The sequence below is a fragment of the Lepeophtheirus salmonis genome, chromosome 8 (genome assembly GCF_016086655.4).
Source record: "Lepeophtheirus salmonis chromosome 8, UVic_Lsal_1.4, whole genome shotgun sequence".
Taxonomy (NCBI): Eukaryota; Metazoa; Arthropoda; class Copepoda; order Siphonostomatoida; family Caligidae; genus Lepeophtheirus; species Lepeophtheirus salmonis.
The window spans coordinates 5,414,524-5,436,905 of NC_052138.2; the positions used below are offsets into that span (position 1 = coordinate 5,414,524).

Below are 22,382 nucleotides of genomic sequence, written 5' to 3' on the forward strand. Positions count from 1 at the left end.
TCAAGAGACAGAACGCAGATACGCTGTTGTGATGATTTAGCGATGTTGAAGTCTTAAATATGAAAGAAGAAGGGTTGTGGAGGCCTTGTTGGAAACTAACTACTCAAAATTGGCTCCAACACGGCTAGGATTGGTTGTCCAAGGATATTTGGCCGCCTCCTACCTCCCCCAAACTGAATCCGATGGATTATTTTATCTGGAGCTAACTTGAGTCTAAGATAAATAGAGGTCTTCGACTTCACCAAAAAGTATTTGGCCAACTCAATCGTACAGGAATTCAATAGTTTATATTGGGCTCTAGTTAGCAGGATCTGTGCACGGTTCAGGATCCGAATCGAGGACGTTATTGAAGGCAACGGAAGCTATATGAGATATATACTCCACAATTGTATCTGCGGCTCATTTATTGTTTTTTGAATAAATCTTAAAAGATGATCGTTTTATATTAATTTAAAGTAGAGCAATCAAAAGCGCAGGATTTCGTTGTTATACGCGGTCATGGAATGATTACAAGCTTAGCTTGTTTCCTTGATTGCCCCTCTTGTATGACGTCGTTTTTTCTCGACCAATCAATCCTTTTATATTCCACTCATGTGGGAATAAATAGTCTGCGTGATTATTCGAGGTCTATAGAATTCCATGACCCTGTATGAATGAAGCAATATATTATTTTAATAATAATATCTACTAATATTAGATTTCAAAGCTCGACGACTAGCTAATTAATTAATGATTAATTTGCCAGAGAAATAAAAACAACATGTTTGAAATAATAACAAATTGTATTGAACTAAACTTTCTATTGATATATAAGTATATAAAATGCATGACTTATTGATATTAATATAATCTTATTAGCTAATTATATCACAAATCATATTACGAGGAGTTAATCAGAGGGTCAAATATAGATCATAATTACAAGGAATAATATGGTTTTTTTTTCTTTTTCATAGTAATAATTAAGTATATTAATAAAGAATAATATGTAACATAGATATTATAAGGAAGAACATTGGAAGTGGGAAGGGGTTTAACGTAAAAGTACTTTAATTTCGTCCTTTTCGGCGGCATTTAGATAGGACGTACCATCAGGTGCACATCCAGATTTGGAAGAACCCTGCAAAATAAATATATACAAATACTTTGTGATAAATTATTAGTATTAACCCCCCAACACTTTTTATACAAATAGTAGATTAAAAAAGAAGTCGTATCCATTTTGAAAATTGATGTCTTATCAAGAGGCTTTTGACCATTAACAAGCTCGTGAGAAAAACTTCAAAAGAAAAGCGACTCATACTCAGTTTAATTAAGTTAAAATAATAACAAATAAGAAATCTCTCTTTGTATAAACATGCTATATGTTGTATTTAAGTTGCAACTTGTGTAAGCAGGGGCGTTGCTAGCTTTCATCATTTAGAGGGGGACTTAACCCCAAAAAATATCAACACTGTTATATAATTATTAGTGTTGAGACTCAGTCCAGCATGGAATTTTTTTTTTTGGTTTGGCCTTAAGTAATTTTTTCAATATAGATTTTTCGGTCTAGATCGCTGTATAAGACCGTGGACCGATTTTATTCGGCCTTACACAATGGAATGATTCTTTTCGGTTTCATACATTATGAGAAACCAAACTTCTGTTTTTTCTAGATCAACTGTCATTCATTTTTTCAAAAAAATTTCAAAAGAACACGATATTTTCAAAAACAAATACTGTATACATATAATATAAGTTTATTCATTTGATTATACTAGCAACTCATCAGTTGAGTAATACGTAATAAGTCGTATAAGTAATAAGAATCTGTTTCAACACAATTCTCAGAATTCCGTATTCCACGAGAGACGATGGGATTAAAATTCACCCGAACTATCTCTGATTAAACTTCATATGACGTCATTGTACTTTAAAATACATATGATGTCATGTTATAAACATGTAAAAATCGATCAAGACCGATTTTTTTAGGACCGAACTAGACAAAACGTTTCCTTAGGCCAATTTAGACTGAATTTTTTCATGAGACCGGTCCAGATCGACCTTTTTTGTTGGACCGTACTAATTCGGTCCAACAAAAAAATATAACGGTCTCAGACCGGTCTAGGATTTCCAGACCGAAACCCAACACTAATAAATACGTTTTTTTATATGTACATACTAGCAGAGGGTGCCCGCGTTGTAGGGGTACATAGAGAGGAATAGAAACAAAGAATGAAGGTAGAAGAGAAGAGGGAAGATATATAGAAAGAGAAATAAAAAGAGGTTTCAAAAACAGGCTCTTAATGACTTCGGAGGGCCCATTAAATATCATAATAGCATGCTTGGCAATTTATACTTATACTTGCTAAATTTCAGACTGATCCGTTAGACCATTTTAGATTCCATGAGTGATAACACCCAAACAGACTTTGGGGGAGGGGGTGGCTCAACGGGATAGCGACTACACAGTGTATAAGCAAATTGTACATGTTGCAACTCAAATATGAGATTAATCATTTTAAATCAAGGATTTACAGTCCTTTGGATGAAGGTGTTGTGTACACATTGCACAACAGGCAATTTCTTCGTCTTAAAAATCCATTTTTTTAATTACAACATTGATCAATCCATTTTCCAGCAATTAATTTAATTTTGATATATTAAAATTACTTATATATTCTATCATTACTAGTAATATATCTCAGGCCATTTTATCATTAAAATGTGCTATAGAATACTTATATATTAGTCATTTGTATTAAAATAGTCAAAAGTTACACCATTAACATATCCATGGAATATTCAATTATTACAGTATCCTCACCTCAAGTACTCTAAATCCTTCATTCAAAATTATTCATTTCATTTTTTGGTTGCAATTTGTACAATTTCCTTACACAAGTTGTACACAAGAATGATAATGCAATAATTAAATATTCCATGGATTATCAAAATATTTATGGTGTAATTTTTGGCTACTTTAATACAAATTACTCAAACATAAGTATTCTGTGGCACATTATAAAGTTCAAATGTCATCAATGATATTAATCATAAATAAATCATAAACGTGTAATTTTAATAAAAAGAAGGTATCAATTAATAGTTCGAGGGTTGAGTGTCAAATTGTCATAACTCATAATTACAAAAACTTACAGAGTTATTTCATATATATCATGCTAGAAGTCTAATGTAAATATTACACCACGAGTTGGTAATCCGAATGACTAATATGTTGTAATTAAATCATGCATTTTCAGATGAAAAAATTGAAACTTGTACAATTTGCAAATTGTACATAATTTATATTATATATATATGATAAATGCTTGTTTTTTAAATTATCTCTGTATGGATTATGTTAATCAAACAAATATATTACTTTTTCGATTAAGAATTTGACACAAGAGGTGTGTCCTTCCCAAATAGCAGCTAGTAAAACAGATATTCCGTGTTTGTCCTTCCCTTCAATATTCCCTCCTCTGGAAATTAAGTATCGAAGAACATCGAGTTGCCCATAATCCGCAGCAAAGTGACATGGTTGACGACCATCAATGGTAGCATTGACATCCGATCCCTATAAGATAAAAAATAAAATTAGTATGAATTTATATTTCTCTTAGAGATTTAAGCTCAAAATATAAACTTTCATACGATGTATATTTTTAAATGTTAAGAGTTCATTATTCCTACGAGCATGTAAATGGGCGTTGTTGTCTCAAAAGTGATAATTTAATGATGTATTTATTGTAATTAGAGACAGTTGTATTAAGTATTATGTAATGATAACTTAAGCATTTTAGCATATTTATAGCTAATCATTTGTACATTATATATATAGTGAGTCAACACAGAAACAATCTAGTACGAAAGTCAATAAATATTCTTTTTTATATATATATATAAATACAACCCAATATTTTATAGACATATTTCAGCCAATTATAGGCCTATTATTCACATTTATGGGATGCTTTGAGATACCCAAGAATGTTAGCTATAGTTTTGAGCCTTCATTTGATTAATCAGACTTCATTCGTCTCCGATATGTCCCGTTACAAATAAAATAAGTACCTTATCAATTTAACTGTGACAATAAATTTTTGCTAATTAAAATGCAATTTGCGACGCCTTCAAAGGATGAATCAGAATATCCAGGCATGATTTTATGTAAAATCATTATGTTTGGCTTGATGGGATCACAAATGCAGTTCGTAAGTCCTCATATTATACATTCGACTAACTGTAGTAATTATAGTCTGTTAATGTGAAGAGCAGATGAATTAGTGATGTGCTTTGCACATCTTTCATCACCTAGAAACAATTAAATTCTATTTATTCTTTAATAAATAGACTTCACACTCATAAGTCAATCAAAGTCAGTTCTACATATAATAATTCCAGCCTCAATTCCTTCCCGAATCCTGAAGTCATATTAATATTTATTCAATGAAAAATTAGGGAAATGAAGTATTATACTATCTATCCCCGCATTGTTGAATATGACGTTCAAACATTGCGTAAAGAGCGGCTAGGATTCATTTGAATCATGTGACGAATGACGTCAAATAAACATTATCTACTTCTAAGTTACTCTACTTTCTACGAGAAATGAAGATAAATACAAACCTTTCCCTCAATGATTTCCTTCACTTTATCCAAATCCCCATTCTTGATGGCCCATACTAGATCGTCATTCATGATGATGTAATAATCCGACTCAGGGGTTGTTATTAAATAATCCAAGACTCAATGACTAAAACACTTTTACTAAATTGAAATTTTCCTTTTTTTTATGTAATAAAGAGAAAGAAGACTGACGAAGATAGAGAGAGAGAAAAAAAAAGAAAGAAAGAAAGAGAGGGAGGGAGATTAATAAATAAAAATCCAAAGAGTAGCTGGCAGCCACTGAATCGTGCCTGCTTTTTTGGATGTGCGAGTGTGTGTATGTCGATTAATAAAAATAAGGGGTTTCTCTTTTCAAATCTAATAATATATATTAATTTAGTGCATTCCTTGTTTTTAGGGATTGCATCTTTAAAGATTTATAATAATGTTATTGACGTGTAAAATGCAATTTATACATCGATGCATTATTTCTATAGAAAGGAATGTATAACTTTGCTAATAATGATTGCATTTTTTTTGTTACCATCTTTAAGGATGAAAAATCAATAAAAGTATCAGATATGAATTTACTTATATTTTAAAGGAGGCAAATTGAAGTAGCATCTATAATCAATGTAGACTTTCTACCAAGTACTTTTTTATATAATAATTATAAGTGTAGGGAAGACCGGTATAATTGCAGCACGGAATGGTTGCAACAAACCCTACTTTTCGAATATCCAAAAAGTTACAATCATAAAATAGATTTCCGGTCTTAATTTTAGATGCGGGTATTTTCCGTTCTTTTTTCTACATTACTCTGGTAATTAGCATAAATCTCCGGTTCTATTCTTATATTCTCTTTTCAAATTGATTAAAACTAGACATGAGAAGGTTGCCTGTTATAACTCATGACTTCATACTTATTTTGTTTTTTTAAACCTACGGTTCTTACCATTTTTTTAAATCCGAATATATTAGGTACTTACGGTCAAAAGCGTGGTTCTGAACCGCAGTTTTGGACTTTTAGGATTATTCTCAACTCAATTATTAGACTCTGACGAACATTGATACAGATTTTTACCTTAATAATATGGAAGATGGCACTCTAAGAAATCTCTGGTGTAGCCCTCTAATTTTTATGAGCACACTCACACGTAGCTACTCACTCAATACTTTGAAATTATCTCCTTAAGAATACACAAATAATAATAACAGATTGAAAAACAAAATTTCATATGATTTGATGAGATAGAGAGTACTTTAGCTCGTTGTTATATAAATTGGGTTACCTCGCTAGCACAAAAATACCCTATGTATTTTGTTGTCAGCTGTCGATTCCCTCTTCTTCCTTGATACGTCATGGCTATTTCATAATTTATTCTTTTTGATAAATAAACCAAGTAACAATTTATTCGAAACTTATGTTCCGTTTCCAAAATAACAGGAATACAATTCTTGTTGATCTTTCGTCTTTCATATAATAGAATAACTACTCTTTTAATCAAATATTACTGAGCAAAATACAGTATCGAATAAAATATTATGTAGATTTTAATAATATGTAATCTATTATAAAAATGGTGAAGAAATAATATAACAGTTATAGTCTCCAAGTATATAGGATATAAATAGAGGTTGGTATGATTTAGTTATTTGGCTAACTACCAGATGATTTCAGGGCTTTTTTTCTGTTTCTTTTTGGAGGAAAGGTTTTGTGATACAATAAAGATAACGACGTGTAAAGCTCATATAAAGACAAATTCATTTTTTTTTTAATATAAAAAGTACTTCCTGCTTTTTTGTTGAACTAAACGCCTGTGAGATTTTTTTTATAGAGTCCTACCTGTATGCTTTAACTTATACTCCCCCCTTTCTTCTTCTTTATACTGTGTATTGGTATACGATATACATGAGGGACCAGTATATACAGTGGAGCCGATGACTTATTTTCATACATATATAAATTATTTTTACTCGCTAGATGGGTCTTAACTTGAATCCTTGTTACTTTTTAATCTAGGTTTTTTGCAAAAGAACAGATGTTTCACTCAATTCAGTCAAAAAGACTCAACTTACTGACTACTCAAATTGTATCTCATGCTCACATACAGAAATACGCTAATTTCCTTTAGTGAACATTTTTTTGGATTGAAGGAAGCAAGAATTAATAAATACCGAGGAGTGCATATTTATGTACTATTCAAGAAAATAGGAGAGCCGAGTTTTCGGTTCTGCTATATACCCGAGATCCATCACTAATTACGAGTGCCTATTAAATAAATCAAAAAAATAAATTGTCAACTTATTAAGAAATATTGAATAAAAACAGATTTAAAAGGGGTCAAAGTAATTTTTGGGAGGAACGATCATTTACTGATAAATCCAATCAGTTATTCATTATTTTAGCTCTAACTTATAGCATTTGAATTATTTATTTGTTCGCTATGAGTTAGTATAAATGTGTAAAAATTCAAAACTCAATCATTGAGGAGACATTTGATATGTTGTAAGGCTCAGTACAAAAGGAAGAGTTGCAACAACCGCTGCCATTTTCGCCGTATTTTTTATTCCCCTTTATAATGTTATATAATTACTCTTCATATCAAGGATTATTTTAGTCAGAGCAGAGCCTTGTGAGAGTGAACTTTTCCAATATATAATATTGATCAGGGATCTATTATACAATTAAATTTAATAATATATGGATTTTCTATATTTATTCATCAAAAAGCATTATTTAGTCTAATTTTCATACCTTCTTACTCAAACTTAACTTTTTCACACAAAAGCAACCGTTCCTGATTATGGGTATATTTAAAACTAAAGAGACTATAAGAGAAAGAGGCGACATGTATATCAATCAAGAATGTTTTTTCTTATCTCTAATTCTGATTCGTCTAAAATTCGGTATATGCGCTTTTTCATCTCTTGAGCAGTTCATTGTTATTACATCTTTTGACTAAGATTCATCTAATATATAATTTAGTACAAATCATCGATTCGAATAGGGTTATGTATTTTTCTTTAGAATTCACCAGAAACATAAACTATTAATTAAAATCATAGTTCATAGTATTTGAATCACAAATATGTTCTAAGAAATTATAAAAATTGTTTTAAAGCAAAAAATACATCACCCTTATCATCTGCGAAGGGTATTTTATTCTCTATTTTTGATCGAGGTTACGTGAATCCTGAACATAATTCATAAGCATCGGCGTGTTTACTTTTTATTCCAACCATCTTGTCTCCTCTTTCCTTTTCAGTCTCTTGAGTTGCATCATTTGACAGTTATATTCAAGGATATCTACCTTAATAAAGCAAAGTTTATCTGTATCCATATTGGAATTAAAAACAATCATTTTGATCAAAGAAATGAATGTAGTCATTAATGAAATATCGCAGGCGTTTTGCAGGTAGTATTGAGTGTATATACATGGTGCAATATATATAGTGCCCTCTGATGTAAATCATATAAACATTTTTTATATAGGAAATGACAATGTAGTTATAATATTGAAATATCACAGGCGTTTTGCATGTAGCATGGAGCGTGTTTACAGGGGACACTGTGCTTCCTGATAGATATCATATACATATTTTTGATATAAAAAATAACATATTTATGAAATTTTGCATGTAGTATGGAACGTGTGTAGCTAAGGCTTAGCCAAGTAACGCTCTAGAGAACTCCCTAGCTCATCAGTAACGAAGGGTTTTGTGTATAGGAAAAACTAAAGAGTTCTAGGGAAAGAGCGGTTAAGGGAAAAATAAACAATTCAATCAAAAGACAAGGAAGACTATGTTCCTAACATCGACCTATAATATCGTGTTATTTTTGGGATGTAGTCGCCCTTATTCTTCTCTTTTCACTAGGGGGCCTATTCAAACTGGCTGCGTGCCTGGAGGAACATATAGCAGCTTCAAATTTTAAGCTAATCAAAATTGAGAACTACTAAATCCTACCTTCCTTCCCTTGAATGTCCAATCTTTGCCTAGAGTCCTTTAGGAAAAACTAAATATGGCGATAAGAGAAGGAAAAATGGTTGATGCGTTTGCTCTTTCTTCTTTTTTTTCCTTACTTAATAAGTCGTGGGTGTCTTAACAGTGGCTAGCGACGCCACTGTTAATACATTTAATCTTTAAATAGATTCAAACAATAGTGGACGTATGTAAGTATGCTATTTTAAATTTTGGTGTGTTGGAGTTAAGCCTGATCCGAGATATATAGCCATATAGAAAGATTCTCTATGTATAAAAAGTGGTCGAGCTATAAAATCAAACCAGAGAGGATGGTCAGCGATGGATTCGGATTATTGGGGGCTCGGGGTTGATTAAAGTACAATTTTAATGTAATTTATGAATATATATAACATTATATATATCATTTTAATTCAATGACCTTTTTTTAGAAAACAAACCCTAAAATTGATTGGGAGAGAGGGGGTAATTTTTTTTCCATAGAAGTGATTTTTTTTAAATTTCTCCATTCTTAGGGGGACTACAGCCCCTCCAGCCCCCCTCCCTGTGGACGCACATGTATAGCTTATACCTAAATGAATATATACAATGATGAAAGATTTTTTGTAAAAGATTCCAATCTGCCGTTGTATAATTAATTATTAATAATGAATGGGCTGATGAACTGTTGTTTATTAAGTATAAAGTAAAATTATACGAATTATACTGTCATTTTATTGTTAAGTATGCATGGTGTGGATGTTTTGAGTTCAGATAGTCTCTGATCATGTAATCTAGAGACTGCAGGTCTGAAGTCATTTCACTGGCTAGAATGACATTCACACCCTAATCTTGTTCTCACTAGATACAGTCTACAATATTCCACAAACCTCCACGATAGGGTAGCTCTTAATGAAACCAGGTTCATTTGGCCAAAATCAAGTTAATTACATATCTTAAAAATAATTGCAGTGTCTATATTTATTGTTTAAATTATATAAAGGGAGGCCCCTTTTAGAGGGGTATGATTTTAGACCATTGTTATTGAGGGGGAATTATTTTTAACCATTTTTACTATAGAGGGATGGCATCTCGAGCACTTTAAATATAGCTAGAAACAAAAAGTGTTGCAACATACCTGTTGGATCTTGACGAGGTTGAAACACACAAACTATTCAATACCGGGAATCCAGGACGACCAAGAGAAACAAGAAGAATGCGTAGAGGAATGAGACTAAAAGGAGTTATATATAAACAAGTATATTATAGACATCATTATTACTCGACATTACTCTGATAAATACATGAGAGTTACAGCTATTTATACTATTATGATAGAAGGTGAAACAGTACTTTACATATCCACAAATTAAATAAGAATAAGAGGAGGGGAAGAAGGAAGGTAAGAAGAACCTTTGTAGTTTCTAAATACACTACTCTACCCCGGTCTTCCTTAGTATTGTATCAGTCCTTATTTATTTGGTCCAAACCAATCTTAGGAACGATCTTATCAGCCCTTGGGACCGGTCCTAAAGACCGTCGATTCTTCAAACTGTCAGTACTAGAAAATGTTGGTTTTTTTAAAAGAAGAAATGAAGTTGATTCATTTCGTGAAGAACCGAACTTTATCATTTTTAAGACTGATATACAGGACTGGACTGAGACTGAATTGGACGGGACTTTAGTCTTCAGTCCTAAATAAGGGCAACACTAGTCTTCCTTACTATATTCGAACTACACTTTTAAGTAGAGATAGGGATAAAAGTGTAGTATTATTTAATCGATTACGCAGAAAATGAATACTACTAGGCAAATAGTTCACCTTAGTATATGTTACAAATATTTAGATTCTCAAAAATGTACAATAAATATACCATATCTAGAAGGAAAATGATTTCTAAAAACTCTACAAAGAGTCAACATAAATCAAAAGTATAGAGTAACTAAAATATTTCATTCTAACTATATATATTACAAATATAATTGTAGAAATTCTCTTGCAATCAAATTTTTGTCATGAAACTTCAAGGTTGTAATATATATATACATATATAATGGCTTTCTTAAAATAAAAATAAAAAAGAGCAAAAAGCAAGAACCAGATAAAGGTTCTTAACAGATACAAAAAAATATATATATATTTGTAATATGTGTTACCTTGCTTTGTTCAATAACTACTCATGAAATTATGCAGTATTAACATCTTTTATTAATAAATCCATCGAATTATGATTATGAAGGATACTACGAATAATAATAAGCAAATCCGGAATGAAAGTTTTACCTACGACCTATTTATTGATTTCGAAGCAGAATTGGAGGCTCTCCTTCGACCACAATCAAGGGATGATAGTAAAAACGAATCCTTCAAGTCTAGGGACATTCGCTATAACATTGATGGGACCATATTTTGCGAGGATCTCAACCATGCAAGCCTAGTAAGTTTTTCCACTTCAAATTCGCATGATTGACTATGTAAACCTATTTGGTTTGCTTACTCTTCTTTAATAGTGTGCCATATCACAAAGTGAGGAGCTAAGTCAATTAAAAAGCTTTAGTGTTTCTGTTGCAACGAGAAATATTGGTGATAATCTTTCCATCTTTTCTTATTTATTTCGATCCCTTACTTCGTTAACTCTTGATTTTTCAAAAATCATCTCCCTCAGGTATATCATTATTTATGAACGATATTTGAATTAGGATATGATTCTATTAACTATAGAGTGATTGGTGATGAAATCCCAACTTTGAGAACGCTATCCGTAAATTGCTGCAACTTGGATGATTTGGATGGGATTAGTTATATTAATAACATAACAACCCTTTTTGCCACAGATAATAATATCTCCGATGTTTTACCACTGACGGATCTACGCAAAATAAACTCGGTAGATTTAGAGAAGTAATCATGCATTTTTTGTACTCTAAAAAAATCTTCTATAATTAATTATTTACTATTTGATCCTAAGGAACTCTATTCGAAACTACAATGCTGTATCCTTTCTTTGTCTTTGTCCAAAATTGGAGCATCTCATTTTGAAAGGAAATCAAATATCCTCTGATAGCAATTACCGCCAAAGAGTTTTTGGTTATATTCCACATCTTTCAACATTAGACGTTTGTCCTCAGAATCGAAAAAGATCCTGCAGATCCTACAGTTTTGACGACAAACGAAATAATGATGATGATCAAAATGATACTAAAAATAGTAATGTTTCAAATGATTTGAACGATGCATTGATTCAAAAGTTAATTAATCAAAAATCAGAAGAGGAAGTGCCCGAAACCCTTGTCATCCCTGAGCAAGCAGAGACAACTCCCATTATTTTAGACAAAGAAGTTGAAGGCAACAAAGATATTATTATTTCAACTACAACAAAAGAAGAAGCTTTAATAGAAGTTAATTCACAAAAAGAGCATATTATTGACTCACAAGGATTTAGATCTCAAAAGGATGAAATTACATCATTATCACATCCCGTGAAGGAATTATTATCTAGTCATGATAGCTCGAATGAGCAATTATCTTTGAATTATAAGCTCTTGTATCGTAGAAAAAGTATTGATCCCGTGAAGTTAAGACTACATGATGAAAGCGAAGAGGAAACTTCGTTAAAGTCAAATGATAGACCAGACTCTTCATCTAGTTATTGTAGTTCGACAATTCAGTCTACAGACTCTGGGATATCAGAATCTTTAGCAAGTCAGAGAGGTGCGTTATCCTTTTTAACCTTATCGATTTGTTAGTATCCTTTGGCTATTTCAGAGTATTCTAATTATTCCTCAAAATTACCTCAACTGCATCAAAGCTCTGAAGATCCTCATCCTCAGGAAAGGGACGTGCATGACAAAAAGCATTCAACAAACAATATTTCAGAAAAGACAACTAAAATTTTATATAATACCTCTTCTATGTCAAAACTATTGCGACAGGTATTAATAATTAATTATATCGATATTATTAAAAAAATTATATACAATTTGTGTTTCTCTCCCTTCATAATTATAGGACTCACAACTAAATGGCAAATTAATCAAAGACGGAGATATAGAGATAGAAGACTTTGAAGAATATGAGTAGATAGATTTTCCATAACTAAGTATGTACTAATAATATAATAATCAATTAATTAATCTAAATGGGAATAGTACAAACATATATATTCAATAGCACATAAAATTAATAAATCTCTCTTCCATTATAGTGAAAAAATTAACTTCACAAAAATATACGTACTTTAATTATATAATTAAAAAATAAACAATACTCTCGAGTTAAACATTTTAACAATGAATTATTTAAAAAATACATCACAAATAAAGAATATCCTCAAATTAAAATGCAATATCAAAAAGGAAGGAGTCAATTATAAAAATAGACATATAGTATCAGGCCATCATAACACATCACCAAATAATGGGTCTGATTGGCATACACATGTTATAAAACGCGTTCTTAACCCAAAAGTCTGGCCCTTTCCATCCACACCAACCTTTTCCCGTGATAACAGAGAGATTAGGCTTTCCATCCTTCCAATCTACGCCTGTATAATGAGGATCGAGAATAAGCCATTTGACATCTCCAGTGTCCTCGTTCCAATCTATCCCTAGGATTGTATGAGCTAAAACACCTCCACCTGAAATTCAATATATATATAAATAGTAGTATAATATATCAGTGAATGATAAACTGTCTTGTACCAATCATGACGGGAGTGCCATTTGTTTCGAAATGATGAGCCAAATCTCTTGCTTTCATTGGCATCTCCTCCCCGGAACTAACAGATACAAACTTGGATTGAACATGCAAAGCAGTATCAAGAACGAAGCCAACCTCTGTCGAACCAATCCATTGCTTTGAATCTATGAATGACCTCTCTTTATCACCAATTTCCACTAAGCATTTCTGAATTTGAGCGTGAGTAGGTATATCTGTTCCTGTGTAGCCCTGCAGTCTATAGAGGTACAATTTGATGATGATCATAATTAATCAAATTAAGGTTGTTAATTTAATTGAAATATTGTACCTACCTGAACCAAGAGATAAGAGTTTGAAGTGACCTATAAGCACAGCCCCAGCCATCATCGTCAAAACCATTTTGCATATAATGATGATAAGCATACTTTCCCTGAACTAAATAAGTTTTACCAAGTCCTGGGGACTTGATGCTCAAATGTGGATTGATTAAAGGTCCGGATTTTGGTGAATCAGTATCCACTACATATCTATTGCATCTACGGAACAAGGGTCGATCCAAAGGCAACAAAAAATCTTCATGAAGCTTCTTTCGGACATGTCCTGTGTAAGTACATTTGTACAAATGTAAAAACAGAATAACCTTCCTTACTTACCTAAATTGGTGCAAGGAATCGACTTAGTATACACAATAGTGACCATAGTACTTCCCATTTGTGGATTTTTGAAATGAAAAACCTCCGGGTTAGACACCGTTTCGAAAGAGCGAAATTCTGATAGAACAACCGTACCCATCACGTGGATTTGTCTTTGCACACATCCCTTAAGAATGTTCATCGCATCCACTATCTTCGTTTTTTTACTCATAATCCCAATAGCATCAATCGGAAGACACAATTTGAAACATTTCTTCACAGCTAGACACATGGTTAAAGTACAATGTTATAAAAGAAGAATAAGAAAGGATTCAATTCCATACTTGTATCCTCTCGTACCATAGGAGAACAGTTATACGTTGTCAAAGTATAAGCCTCTCCGGACATGTTTAAGAGAACCTTGAAATTCATAAATTCCCCTGGAGGTACGACTGTCGGTTTCTTCTTTTTCTTTTTCAAAATATGTCCGACAGGGATGAAATCATCGTCATCATCATTGTCATCCTCCTTGGCCTGAACAAAGTCCCATAAATCCGTTACATTCCTGGTTCGGTATTCAGAAACATTTGTAACTAAACATTGTTCTTCATCTTCTTCTTCCTTAGCAAAGAAGTCTGAGGATTTTACAGACCATCCCTGAAGGGATTTAGAGGAGCCTTCTTTCCACAAATGAAGGAAAAGTACATCTGAGTTATCCAAACGGAAGCAACCGTATGGACATGTCACTTTGTTCAAAAGATGTCTAAAATTTTTTGTGATATCTTCTTCATCTGCTGAGCAAATAAGTTGAAGAGACCCTCTCACACGTACTTTAAGTATTTTATCACTAATATCATCACATATTGAAATTGGAACGGGGTCCAAGAGGCTTGAATCTATAAAAGCCTCCACTGCTGAGTCCTTTTTACGACGAATAAAAACTACAGGATCGTGAACAGAGAGGAAGTCATTCGGAAGTCTTTATGTAAATAAAAAGAATTGAATATTAAATATTGAGTAATTTCTAAAGAGTAAAAATTAAACCTCGAAATCAGAGTCTCAATTTCTTCCAAAAGGGAATCATCTGACTCTGTGAGAATAAAAACTCCGATAGGATCCATTCCTGTGGGTAAAAAAGGGTTAGCGGCGTCCACTTCCTCTGTTTCATCGTCCTCATCCTCCTTGGGTTTCATAGATAACTCCATGATGATGCTTCCATCTTCCAAATCCGGAACACCAAAGAGATATCCACATGCCTCTTTCGAGCATCCATTGAGTCGCTAAAGAGGCGGAAAAAATCAAATGAAATACGTATTTATTATTTCGTAGATGAGGAATGAGTCTTTGTCTTACATTGATCAATTCAGGGGTTGTAAAAACCTTATTCATTGTTAATTGAGTTGGATGATGGAGCGAACTCCAATTTAATTTCACTTTTTAAAAGTAGTGGTAGTGAAAATATCAGAATGTTACAACATCATTTATAAAAATTGAACGTCATCGGACCTAAGTTCTAGCCAGGGAACACTGAAATGAATATGGAAGTGGCTCTTTTTTTCCTGGTTGACGGGAGTGCAAAATAATTTTCTTATATTAATTATCTAATTGCTGTTAAAACCTCATTTTTTTCTTAGAAATGTGTAATAATTAAACCATTTACATTTCAATGACAAAGAATAAGAATAAATATCTTTTAATTTAACCAAATTTCGTAATGTCCACAATATACACTTTAATACCGAAGATAAAATGGATAAAATTCCCAATTCAATCAAACTTTTGTGGAAAAAAATAAGCATTTTTGATACACACGTTTTGCTTCTGAAACTAAAATTTGAATAATTTTGATGCAATTTGATTGGAACAAGTGGTGAATATGTAATTATTATGGGATCACAATTTTTGTAGCGATGAAAATAGTGTGTATTTGGGGCATTAAAAAGAATGAAAATCAACATGGTAACCCTGATAATTTGAAGAATTTTTTAAAAGACAACAGCTAAGCTGTCATGACGTCACATTAGATCAGTTCCAAGCAGCTGTGACAAGGAAGGAGTGGGAGAAGGGAATAAATATGGCATTGGCAAGAATTACTCCGTCTTTTATGAGCACACACAAATGTTCAATCAGGATTTGAATATAATTTAATGTAATAGAAAATTAAGCTCACTACTCAGGAGTTAAATATTAATGACAGCAGCTAAGAAAAAGAAAATTCACTGTTGAGATTACAAACTCCAAAAAAACGGACCAACTATAAAATACACACAATTTAAATCACTATTGTCCGATTGGATTTGCTCTCCTTCAATTGCAGAAAGGGGGGTGGATACATATTGAACATAATAATTATTGGGTTAAATTAAAAATATATAATACTTATTCAATATCATTGAAATGATAATTGCTTAATGGTTAAACTGTCTTTAATAGGAAATGTAATTACTTTTTTAAATGTGTAAGATATGGGCTGTTTCAATTTACTTTAAAAATAGGATGAAATTCTTTTGCATTTGCATCAAGCACAAAAAAGAGCGCATTCCATATTCCTTTCAGTGTTCCTTGCCTTTAGCTCTAACTAAAGGTGAGTTTTCACATCTATTAAGGCGGGTTACCACATTTATTCTGGCCAAGGTATGTAGAATTCTATATACCTTGATTCTGCCAAAGACATCTTATAAATTCATTTATAAGTCTTATAAGTCCTTTAGTATTATAAGTTTATAATACTAAAGGACTTGAACTCTAAAAAGGAGCGTGTGCATTTTATAAGAAGTATGTGCTATTCATTTTATTATTAGTAGAGACCCTGTAAAAATTCATTAACAGTTTATTAAGCTAGATCATGAATATAGTATAGTAATTCATGATGTAACTAAAGTCAAACATCAACATTGTAACTCTAACCATTTGAAGAATGTTTTTTGTAGGAGAGAAAGAATAATGTTCATGATGTTTCATTAGATCAGCTACAATCAGCTGTGACAAGAGAGGAAGGAGAAAAGGATATCAACAAGGACATTTGCTAGAATTACTCCGATGTCGATCCCCAGTTCTGCTCTGAGTCCATAAGAGCTTACAATTATTACTTCGCACGAAATACTCAGGGTTACGCTCCGTCTTTTATGAGCACACACGAACGTTCTAACAGGCTTTGCACTCTGACAAAGAACGACATATTATAAAAAATTGTTGACCTGGCCCGACTTGTTTGGGCTAGAGTAATTATGTAAAAAAATTATTTTGTAAGTACGCGCTTTAATAACACAGGGGAACAATTAGAGGGTCAAAATTTTCACCAATGAAATTAAGCTAAGAGCATAATTTATCTTTGAGCGCTAAATCCAAAACTGATCTCAGTTTTTCTCTGGGTTGTCAGGTTTCAGAAATAGTAGTTCGAGACTATTATTGTTCAGAGACATTTTTCATCAATAAGACGTTCACCAAATTGAAGTATGATGAATAAAACTGATGTCAAAAGGTCTTTTATGATTAAATAAATGTTTTTATAGTAATAATTTATTTATAGATGTGTGTAGTTTTATTGAAATTTTTATGTTTATTTATTATTTTAAGGACCGAGAATTTAAATTTAACTTCTAGAGTATGATTTTAATAGTTTCTTGAGGTTGGATTTATAAAATTTAGAGATCCTGGCTCCGAATCTACAGTTATTTTAAAATTTGGTAATACAAATCATAGATAAATTTGGATATTATCTGACTATTATCAAACCGACTCCATGAATAAATACATGTGATTTAATAGGGATTAGATGCACCTAGTTACTAAAAATCACATTATTTCAAGCTCTTGAATCACTTTTGGCAACAAATATAAGAATCTTGTTCATCCCAATCAATTAATTACATTATTAATGCAACATTTATGGGGGAATATTTCATATTATTTGAATAATATATATTTCAATTCTAAATCCATTCAACTCCGTGAATACATGCAACTTTACTCAATCCTGGCTCAATTAAATCTAATTATTTAAAATTGCATTATTTTGATCCTTGTAAACTCATAAATTGGGGATGCAAGTAATCTATACAGTCTGTATGAAGTTTTATACGTAATCATCTTATTGATAAACTATATAATATTAATATTAAGATCAGGGGAGGATATAATATTTCATATTTTTTGAATAAAGTTTAATAGATAATCTTGTACAAACCCAATCTGAAGTTGACAATTTATTTTTGAAGAGCAAATTCATCATTTCAAATGATTAGTTTTATATCATTTTTTAAAGTTGACTTTAGAAAGCCCTTTAACATATATCTACTTTGACTTTGGGTTGTATACATTAGGTAAATCCATCATTTTTTACTCAAAAACATTTAGTATTTCAAATATTATCCCAAATTGGAAGAATTGCTTAAAATAGCACGTGACGTCGGGATAAAATTTCAACTATGACAAAAATTATAGCCTTATAATTGTACGAAGCTCATATCAGTTCACCACGTAGAATTTATCATCAAACATGATGTTTTACACCACAACAGGCTGGGTGATTGAAGTTATTGATCCTTCAGATAGTATAAGAACTCATTATTTCTACTTATATCTGGCTTGGAACAAGCTTTAGTCACTCAACCTCATGCACGGGGTCCTAAGTGTATTTTATATGGAAAAAATAAAAGCCAAACCGCAAAACCTTATTGAGTTTTGTCAAGGACTACTAGAAGTCTAGTTGTCCTTGGTTTGGGACAATAATAAACAATTTTAATTCATCGACATAAGATAATAAATTTATCTGAAGTCACGTGCTACAAAAAATATTATTTTTTCTACGATGACGACATTTTTGAAGAAAAAAAAATGACTTATAGTTTCTCTGATACTGATGAATTAGCAAGAGAGTAATATCATGCAAACTCAATTAAGTTTTATCATTTGATTTTTAACGATAAAAAATACACTTAATTCCCCCTATGTGGTGTTGAGTGACTGAGCTTGTTTCCACTCCGGATATTAGTAGTACTCATTGATTGGTTTCGCATATTCATTTCATTGTTTTTTTATTCTCAGTACGTAAGAGGAAATTAACTCAGATGACGTCACTACTTTTCATCAATGAACTTAATAACAACTTCCCAAGTGAAAGTAAATAATTATTCAATAAATAAGTAACTAAAAACTGGAACCGGCCATGTCCACTCAAGGGACAAATCCCTTGAGTCTTGAGAGGAATCCTCAGTTGGAATATGGGAAATCCGTCCATCCTTTCGTGGTGTGTCGTTTTGTGTTCGAATGTTGCAAGAAGTTGGAGTTGGATGTGTTGAGCACTGCAACGGCCATCACCCTCTTCCATTCCTTCTACAAATCCTCCAGGAAAAAGGAGGTCTATGATCCCTATCTCATAGCTGGAGCATGTATCTATCTGGCTGGGAAAGTGGAAGATGAAACGGAAATGAGGTTACGGGACGTGATCAATGTAGTGCATGCCACTCTCCACCCATGCAAAGAGCCTTTGAGCCATGATTCAGAGTATTTCATGCATCGGGAGGCACTTGTTGAGGCTGAACTTCTTCTCCTAAGAGTCCTTGACTTCAAAGTCAAGTTCACTCATCCCCATAAATACTTACTTCACTATCTAAAGACTCTCAAGGACTGGATACCTATCCAAACATGGTCTAATTTCCCCATTGCATCCACAGCATGGAGTCTCTTACAGGACTTTTATCATGATCCTTTTCTACTAGAATGTGGTCCTTCAAAAGTGGCCCTTTCCTGCATTTATTTAACGTTTAAAATATTTGGGCTCTCAGTGGATCATGCTATGAGAGAAGACATTTGGATCAAGATTTTAGATGAGGCTGTGGACATGGATGATATTAGTGAAATTTGTTCTAGAATCATGGATGTGTACAAAAAAGAAATAAAATATATTCTTCCTCTTTTGGTCAGTTAATGCTGCGTATTCATTATTGCGTCATATTGTGTAGCCGGCTATTCGTTCAGAATATGAAAAAATATAATATGTGATGTGTTAACACAAAGACAATCTGGAACAGAAATCAAGAAAAGAAGAAAATCCATACTTATTTTATTCATTCCATACATATTGCGATCAATTTTTATAGCCCTTGTATGTACTCAAGACCTTGAGATAACCAGAAGAAGGTTAACTATAGTTTAGAGTAGAGGTTCCCCAACTTTTTTACCACATAAACCACTTCTTGGTTTTTGGTTTTTCCGTAGACCCCCTATTGAATGTTCATAAACTTATTAATCTTAAATGTTTTTGACGGCGCTAGTACATCTTCCCTTAAAACCATTTTGACTCGAGGATAAATATATAAATAAATTAGATTTATACGTCGTTTTTGTTATAATTGGTTGAAATGGTAAAATTGTTGTTCCATTCGAATTTTTGAAATATGTAATGTGTATTATAACTCATTGAATATTTTTGCTCTGTTTGGAAAAATGATGGAATCATGCTCCGAAATTTCAATTCATACACCAAAAAAATCTCATTGTGTAATGAATTCGAACCAGAGACAAAAAAGTGTTAAAATGTGTATCATTAGAAAAAAACAACTAACACGGCATCGATTCGAATAGAAAAATTGCTAATCAATACTCCGATATTAATTATCATTAGACATGATAGATTATTCATACTGTAAAAGACTCATGGATTGACTAACAAGCATAATATGAAGCAAAAGCCTAATTCTATCCTTATTCCAACAGAAAACAAACATTTAATGCATTTTATAGTTAAAAATATTATTTTTTTGATTACAAAATTCAAAGGGAATATCGATTTCAACCAAAAATAAGCAATAATGACTTATAACTTTCATTTATTTATATATCAAGGCGAGATATCCTTCAGCCAAAATGGGTTTAAGGCAAAATTAACGGGCACCGTTTTTGACAACTTACACAGCTATTCTTACTTTTATAGGGTTATTTTGAAAATGGACAGTTATAATAAAAAAGAAGATACAACAATTTTACATGTACATGTCAAGATTGGGACGAAACAAATCAAAAAATATTAATCTACATAAAATTAAAAAAAATATATATTAGGAAGGGTGGGTTTCATGCTCTGATATTGCCTTCAAATTAGTAGGTTTAATCTCAATGATTTGTAGTCATTTTTTTTGTAAAAAGATTGCCAATCGCGCTTAATTCCACGAGGTATAGAGATACAAAAGCCTTGAATAATTTTCTTGTAATAGCCCATAAATTAGGATAGGGCGGCAAAAGGGATTTCTTTTTGAAGCCAATACTGCTGATACCCCTTTCTAAACTGTACCTTAAGATATTCGTTAGTGTATTCCATTCAGTCCTTGTGGTATGACATTTGTCTCTTCAATTTCATTGTATGGGTTGATAGCAAAAAAGATCACCAATCTGATATTAAAATCTGCATGAAGTACATTTAAAAGAAAAAGTTATGATCTGTGACAATTGTCAACGACATGTTGGGAAGCTGGGAAAATTCATGGCTTTCCATTTTCTGCCTCATTAAATCAATTTGAACAGGAAAGGCTGCCACTTAGCACGAGTAAAATATGCATTTAAATCATTTTATTAAATGTTACTAATATTGGTGCATACATACGTAAAATATTAATTTCTTATTATAATTATGAATACGGAAATTGTGATTTGTTTACTAGGGGTCGATATAGACCACTTGTGAAACCAGTGGTTTAAAGCCTTCATTTGATTAATGGGACTAAATTTGATCCCTATATGGTTTTTTAAATAAAATCCATCCATTTCTAATTTTTGAATTTTATTATTTTAAATGCAATAGGCGAAATCATTCTAGCTTTTTTTATGTTAACAAGTCAAATATTATGTAGCTTTTGTTATAACGTTGTTCCTACAAAAAAATATATATTATATTTTACAAGTCATGGGCAATTTATTTTATTGTTGTGTAACCAACATTAATTTGGATACACATCATGTAAGCTAAGACTACCATTCATACTTTATGTCTGCTTTTTTGAATCAATGTACTTCAGAGAGGGAAACGTTTACCTGTAGTAGTTCAATGATTCACTTTTTCTATTTCCTAAAAATTTATAAAGCCTTTTCACGAACGTCACAAACTGCATATGAAGGCGACACTATTCCAGGGGCTCATAGTTGATATTTTTTACTATGGATAAAATGAACACGTTCTCAATAATTTTTGGTTAGACTCTCTCAAACAGTTTTATGAATAAAAAAAGACTGTATAACTGTATTGAATGCTACTTGACGACAATGATAAACATTATTTTGATTATATTTAAATCACTACGTACTGAAAATCCCTATGAAATCGCTAAATGTTTACCATTAATTTTGTTTTGGATCGATGGCCGATATAAGTAAGATAATAATATAGGAAAAATTTATGATCCTTGCAAATATAGAAGATAATTAAGGTATTGCATTGACCAGGGAATCTCAACCTTTTTTAATGTAAAATTTGTAAAATATTTATTTAATCCAAGTAACCC

General features: G+C 31.9%; 4 protein-coding genes across 4 annotated transcripts; 2 read left to right on the forward strand and 2 right to left on the reverse strand.

The window, feature by feature from the left end:
• Nucleotides 1-763: 763 nt before the first annotated feature.
• On the reverse strand, nt 764-9,790 carry LOC121123116 (myotrophin). The gene is made up of 4 exons (XM_040718228.2): nt 9,695-9,790; nt 4,615-6,865; nt 3,368-3,562; nt 764-1,120 (listed from the first exon to the last, which is right to left on the reverse strand). Exons 2-4 carry the CDS (start codon nt 4,684-4,686, stop codon nt 1,034-1,036), a joined length of 354 nt encoding a protein of 117 aa, XP_040574162.1. The 5' UTR covers nt 4,687-6,865; nt 9,695-9,790; the 3' UTR covers nt 764-1,033.
• Nucleotides 9,791-10,642: 852 nt separating this feature from the next.
• LOC121122667 (uncharacterized) lies at nt 10,643-12,836 on the forward strand. Its single transcript, XM_040717699.2, has 6 exons — nt 10,643-10,994; nt 11,068-11,222; nt 11,279-11,458; nt 11,526-12,268; nt 12,323-12,489; nt 12,566-12,836. Exons 1-6 carry the CDS (start codon nt 10,785-10,787, stop codon nt 12,635-12,637), a joined length of 1,527 nt encoding a protein of 508 aa, XP_040573633.1. The 5' UTR covers nt 10,643-10,784; the 3' UTR covers nt 12,638-12,836.
• Nucleotides 12,693-15,716, reverse strand: LOC121122666 (ufm1-specific protease 2). Its single transcript, XM_040717698.2, has 7 exons — nt 15,241-15,716; nt 14,932-15,167; nt 14,232-14,866; nt 13,909-14,169; nt 13,588-13,855; nt 13,258-13,511; nt 12,693-13,193 (listed from the first exon to the last, which is right to left on the reverse strand). Exons 1-7 carry the CDS (start codon nt 15,274-15,276, stop codon nt 12,964-12,966), a joined length of 1,920 nt encoding a protein of 639 aa, XP_040573632.1. The 5' UTR covers nt 15,277-15,716; the 3' UTR covers nt 12,693-12,963.
• A 1,154-nt stretch (nt 15,717-16,870) lies between these two features.
• On the forward strand, nt 16,871-21,795 carry koko (cyclin Q). The gene has a single exon (XM_071890454.1). The coding sequence runs from the start codon at nt 19,055-19,057 to the stop codon at nt 19,814-19,816; it is 762 nt and encodes a 253-aa protein (XP_071746555.1). The 5' UTR covers nt 16,871-19,054; the 3' UTR covers nt 19,817-21,795.
• Nucleotides 21,796-22,382: the final 587 nt, after the last annotated feature.

Excerpts from the sequence above, each read along its gene's own strand:
- LOC121122666 (XM_040717698.2), bottom strand. The coding sequence starts at position 15,276 with ATGAATAAGGTTTTTACAACCCCTGAATTGATCAAT. Across the intron at positions 13,512-13,587 it reads ACTCTTATCTCTTGGTTCAG|ACTGCAGGGCTACACAGGAA; the intron begins GTAGGTACAATA and ends GTACCTCTATAG. Across the intron at positions 13,194-13,257 it reads TGGCACTCCCGTCATGATTG|GTGGAGGTGTTTTAGCTCAT; the intron begins GTACAAGACAGT and ends ATTGAATTTCAG.
- LOC121123116 (XM_040718228.2), bottom strand. The coding sequence starts at position 4,686 with ATGAATGACGATCTAGTATGGGCCATCAAGAATGGGGATTTGGATAAA. Across the intron at positions 3,563-4,614 it reads AGGAAATCATTGAGGGAAAG|GGATCGGATGTCAATGCTAC; the intron begins GTTTGTATTTAT and ends TTTATCTTATAG. Across the intron at positions 1,121-3,367 it reads TCAAATTCTTAATCGAAAAA|GGTTCTTCCAAATCTGGATG; the intron begins GTAATATATTTG and ends TTTATTTTGCAG.
- koko (XM_071890454.1), top strand. The coding sequence starts at position 19,055 with ATGTCCACTCAAGGGACAAATCCCTTGAGTCTTGAGAGGAATCCTCAG.
- LOC121122667 (XM_040717699.2), top strand. The coding sequence starts at position 10,785 with ATGATTATGAAGGATACTACGAATAATAATAAGCAAATCCGGAATGAA. Across the intron at positions 11,223-11,278 it reads TCAAAAATCATCTCCCTCAG|AGTGATTGGTGATGAAATCC; the intron begins GTATATCATTAT and ends TATTAACTATAG. Across the intron at positions 12,269-12,322 it reads ATCTTTAGCAAGTCAGAGAG|AGTATTCTAATTATTCCTCA; the intron begins GTGCGTTATCCT and ends TGGCTATTTCAG.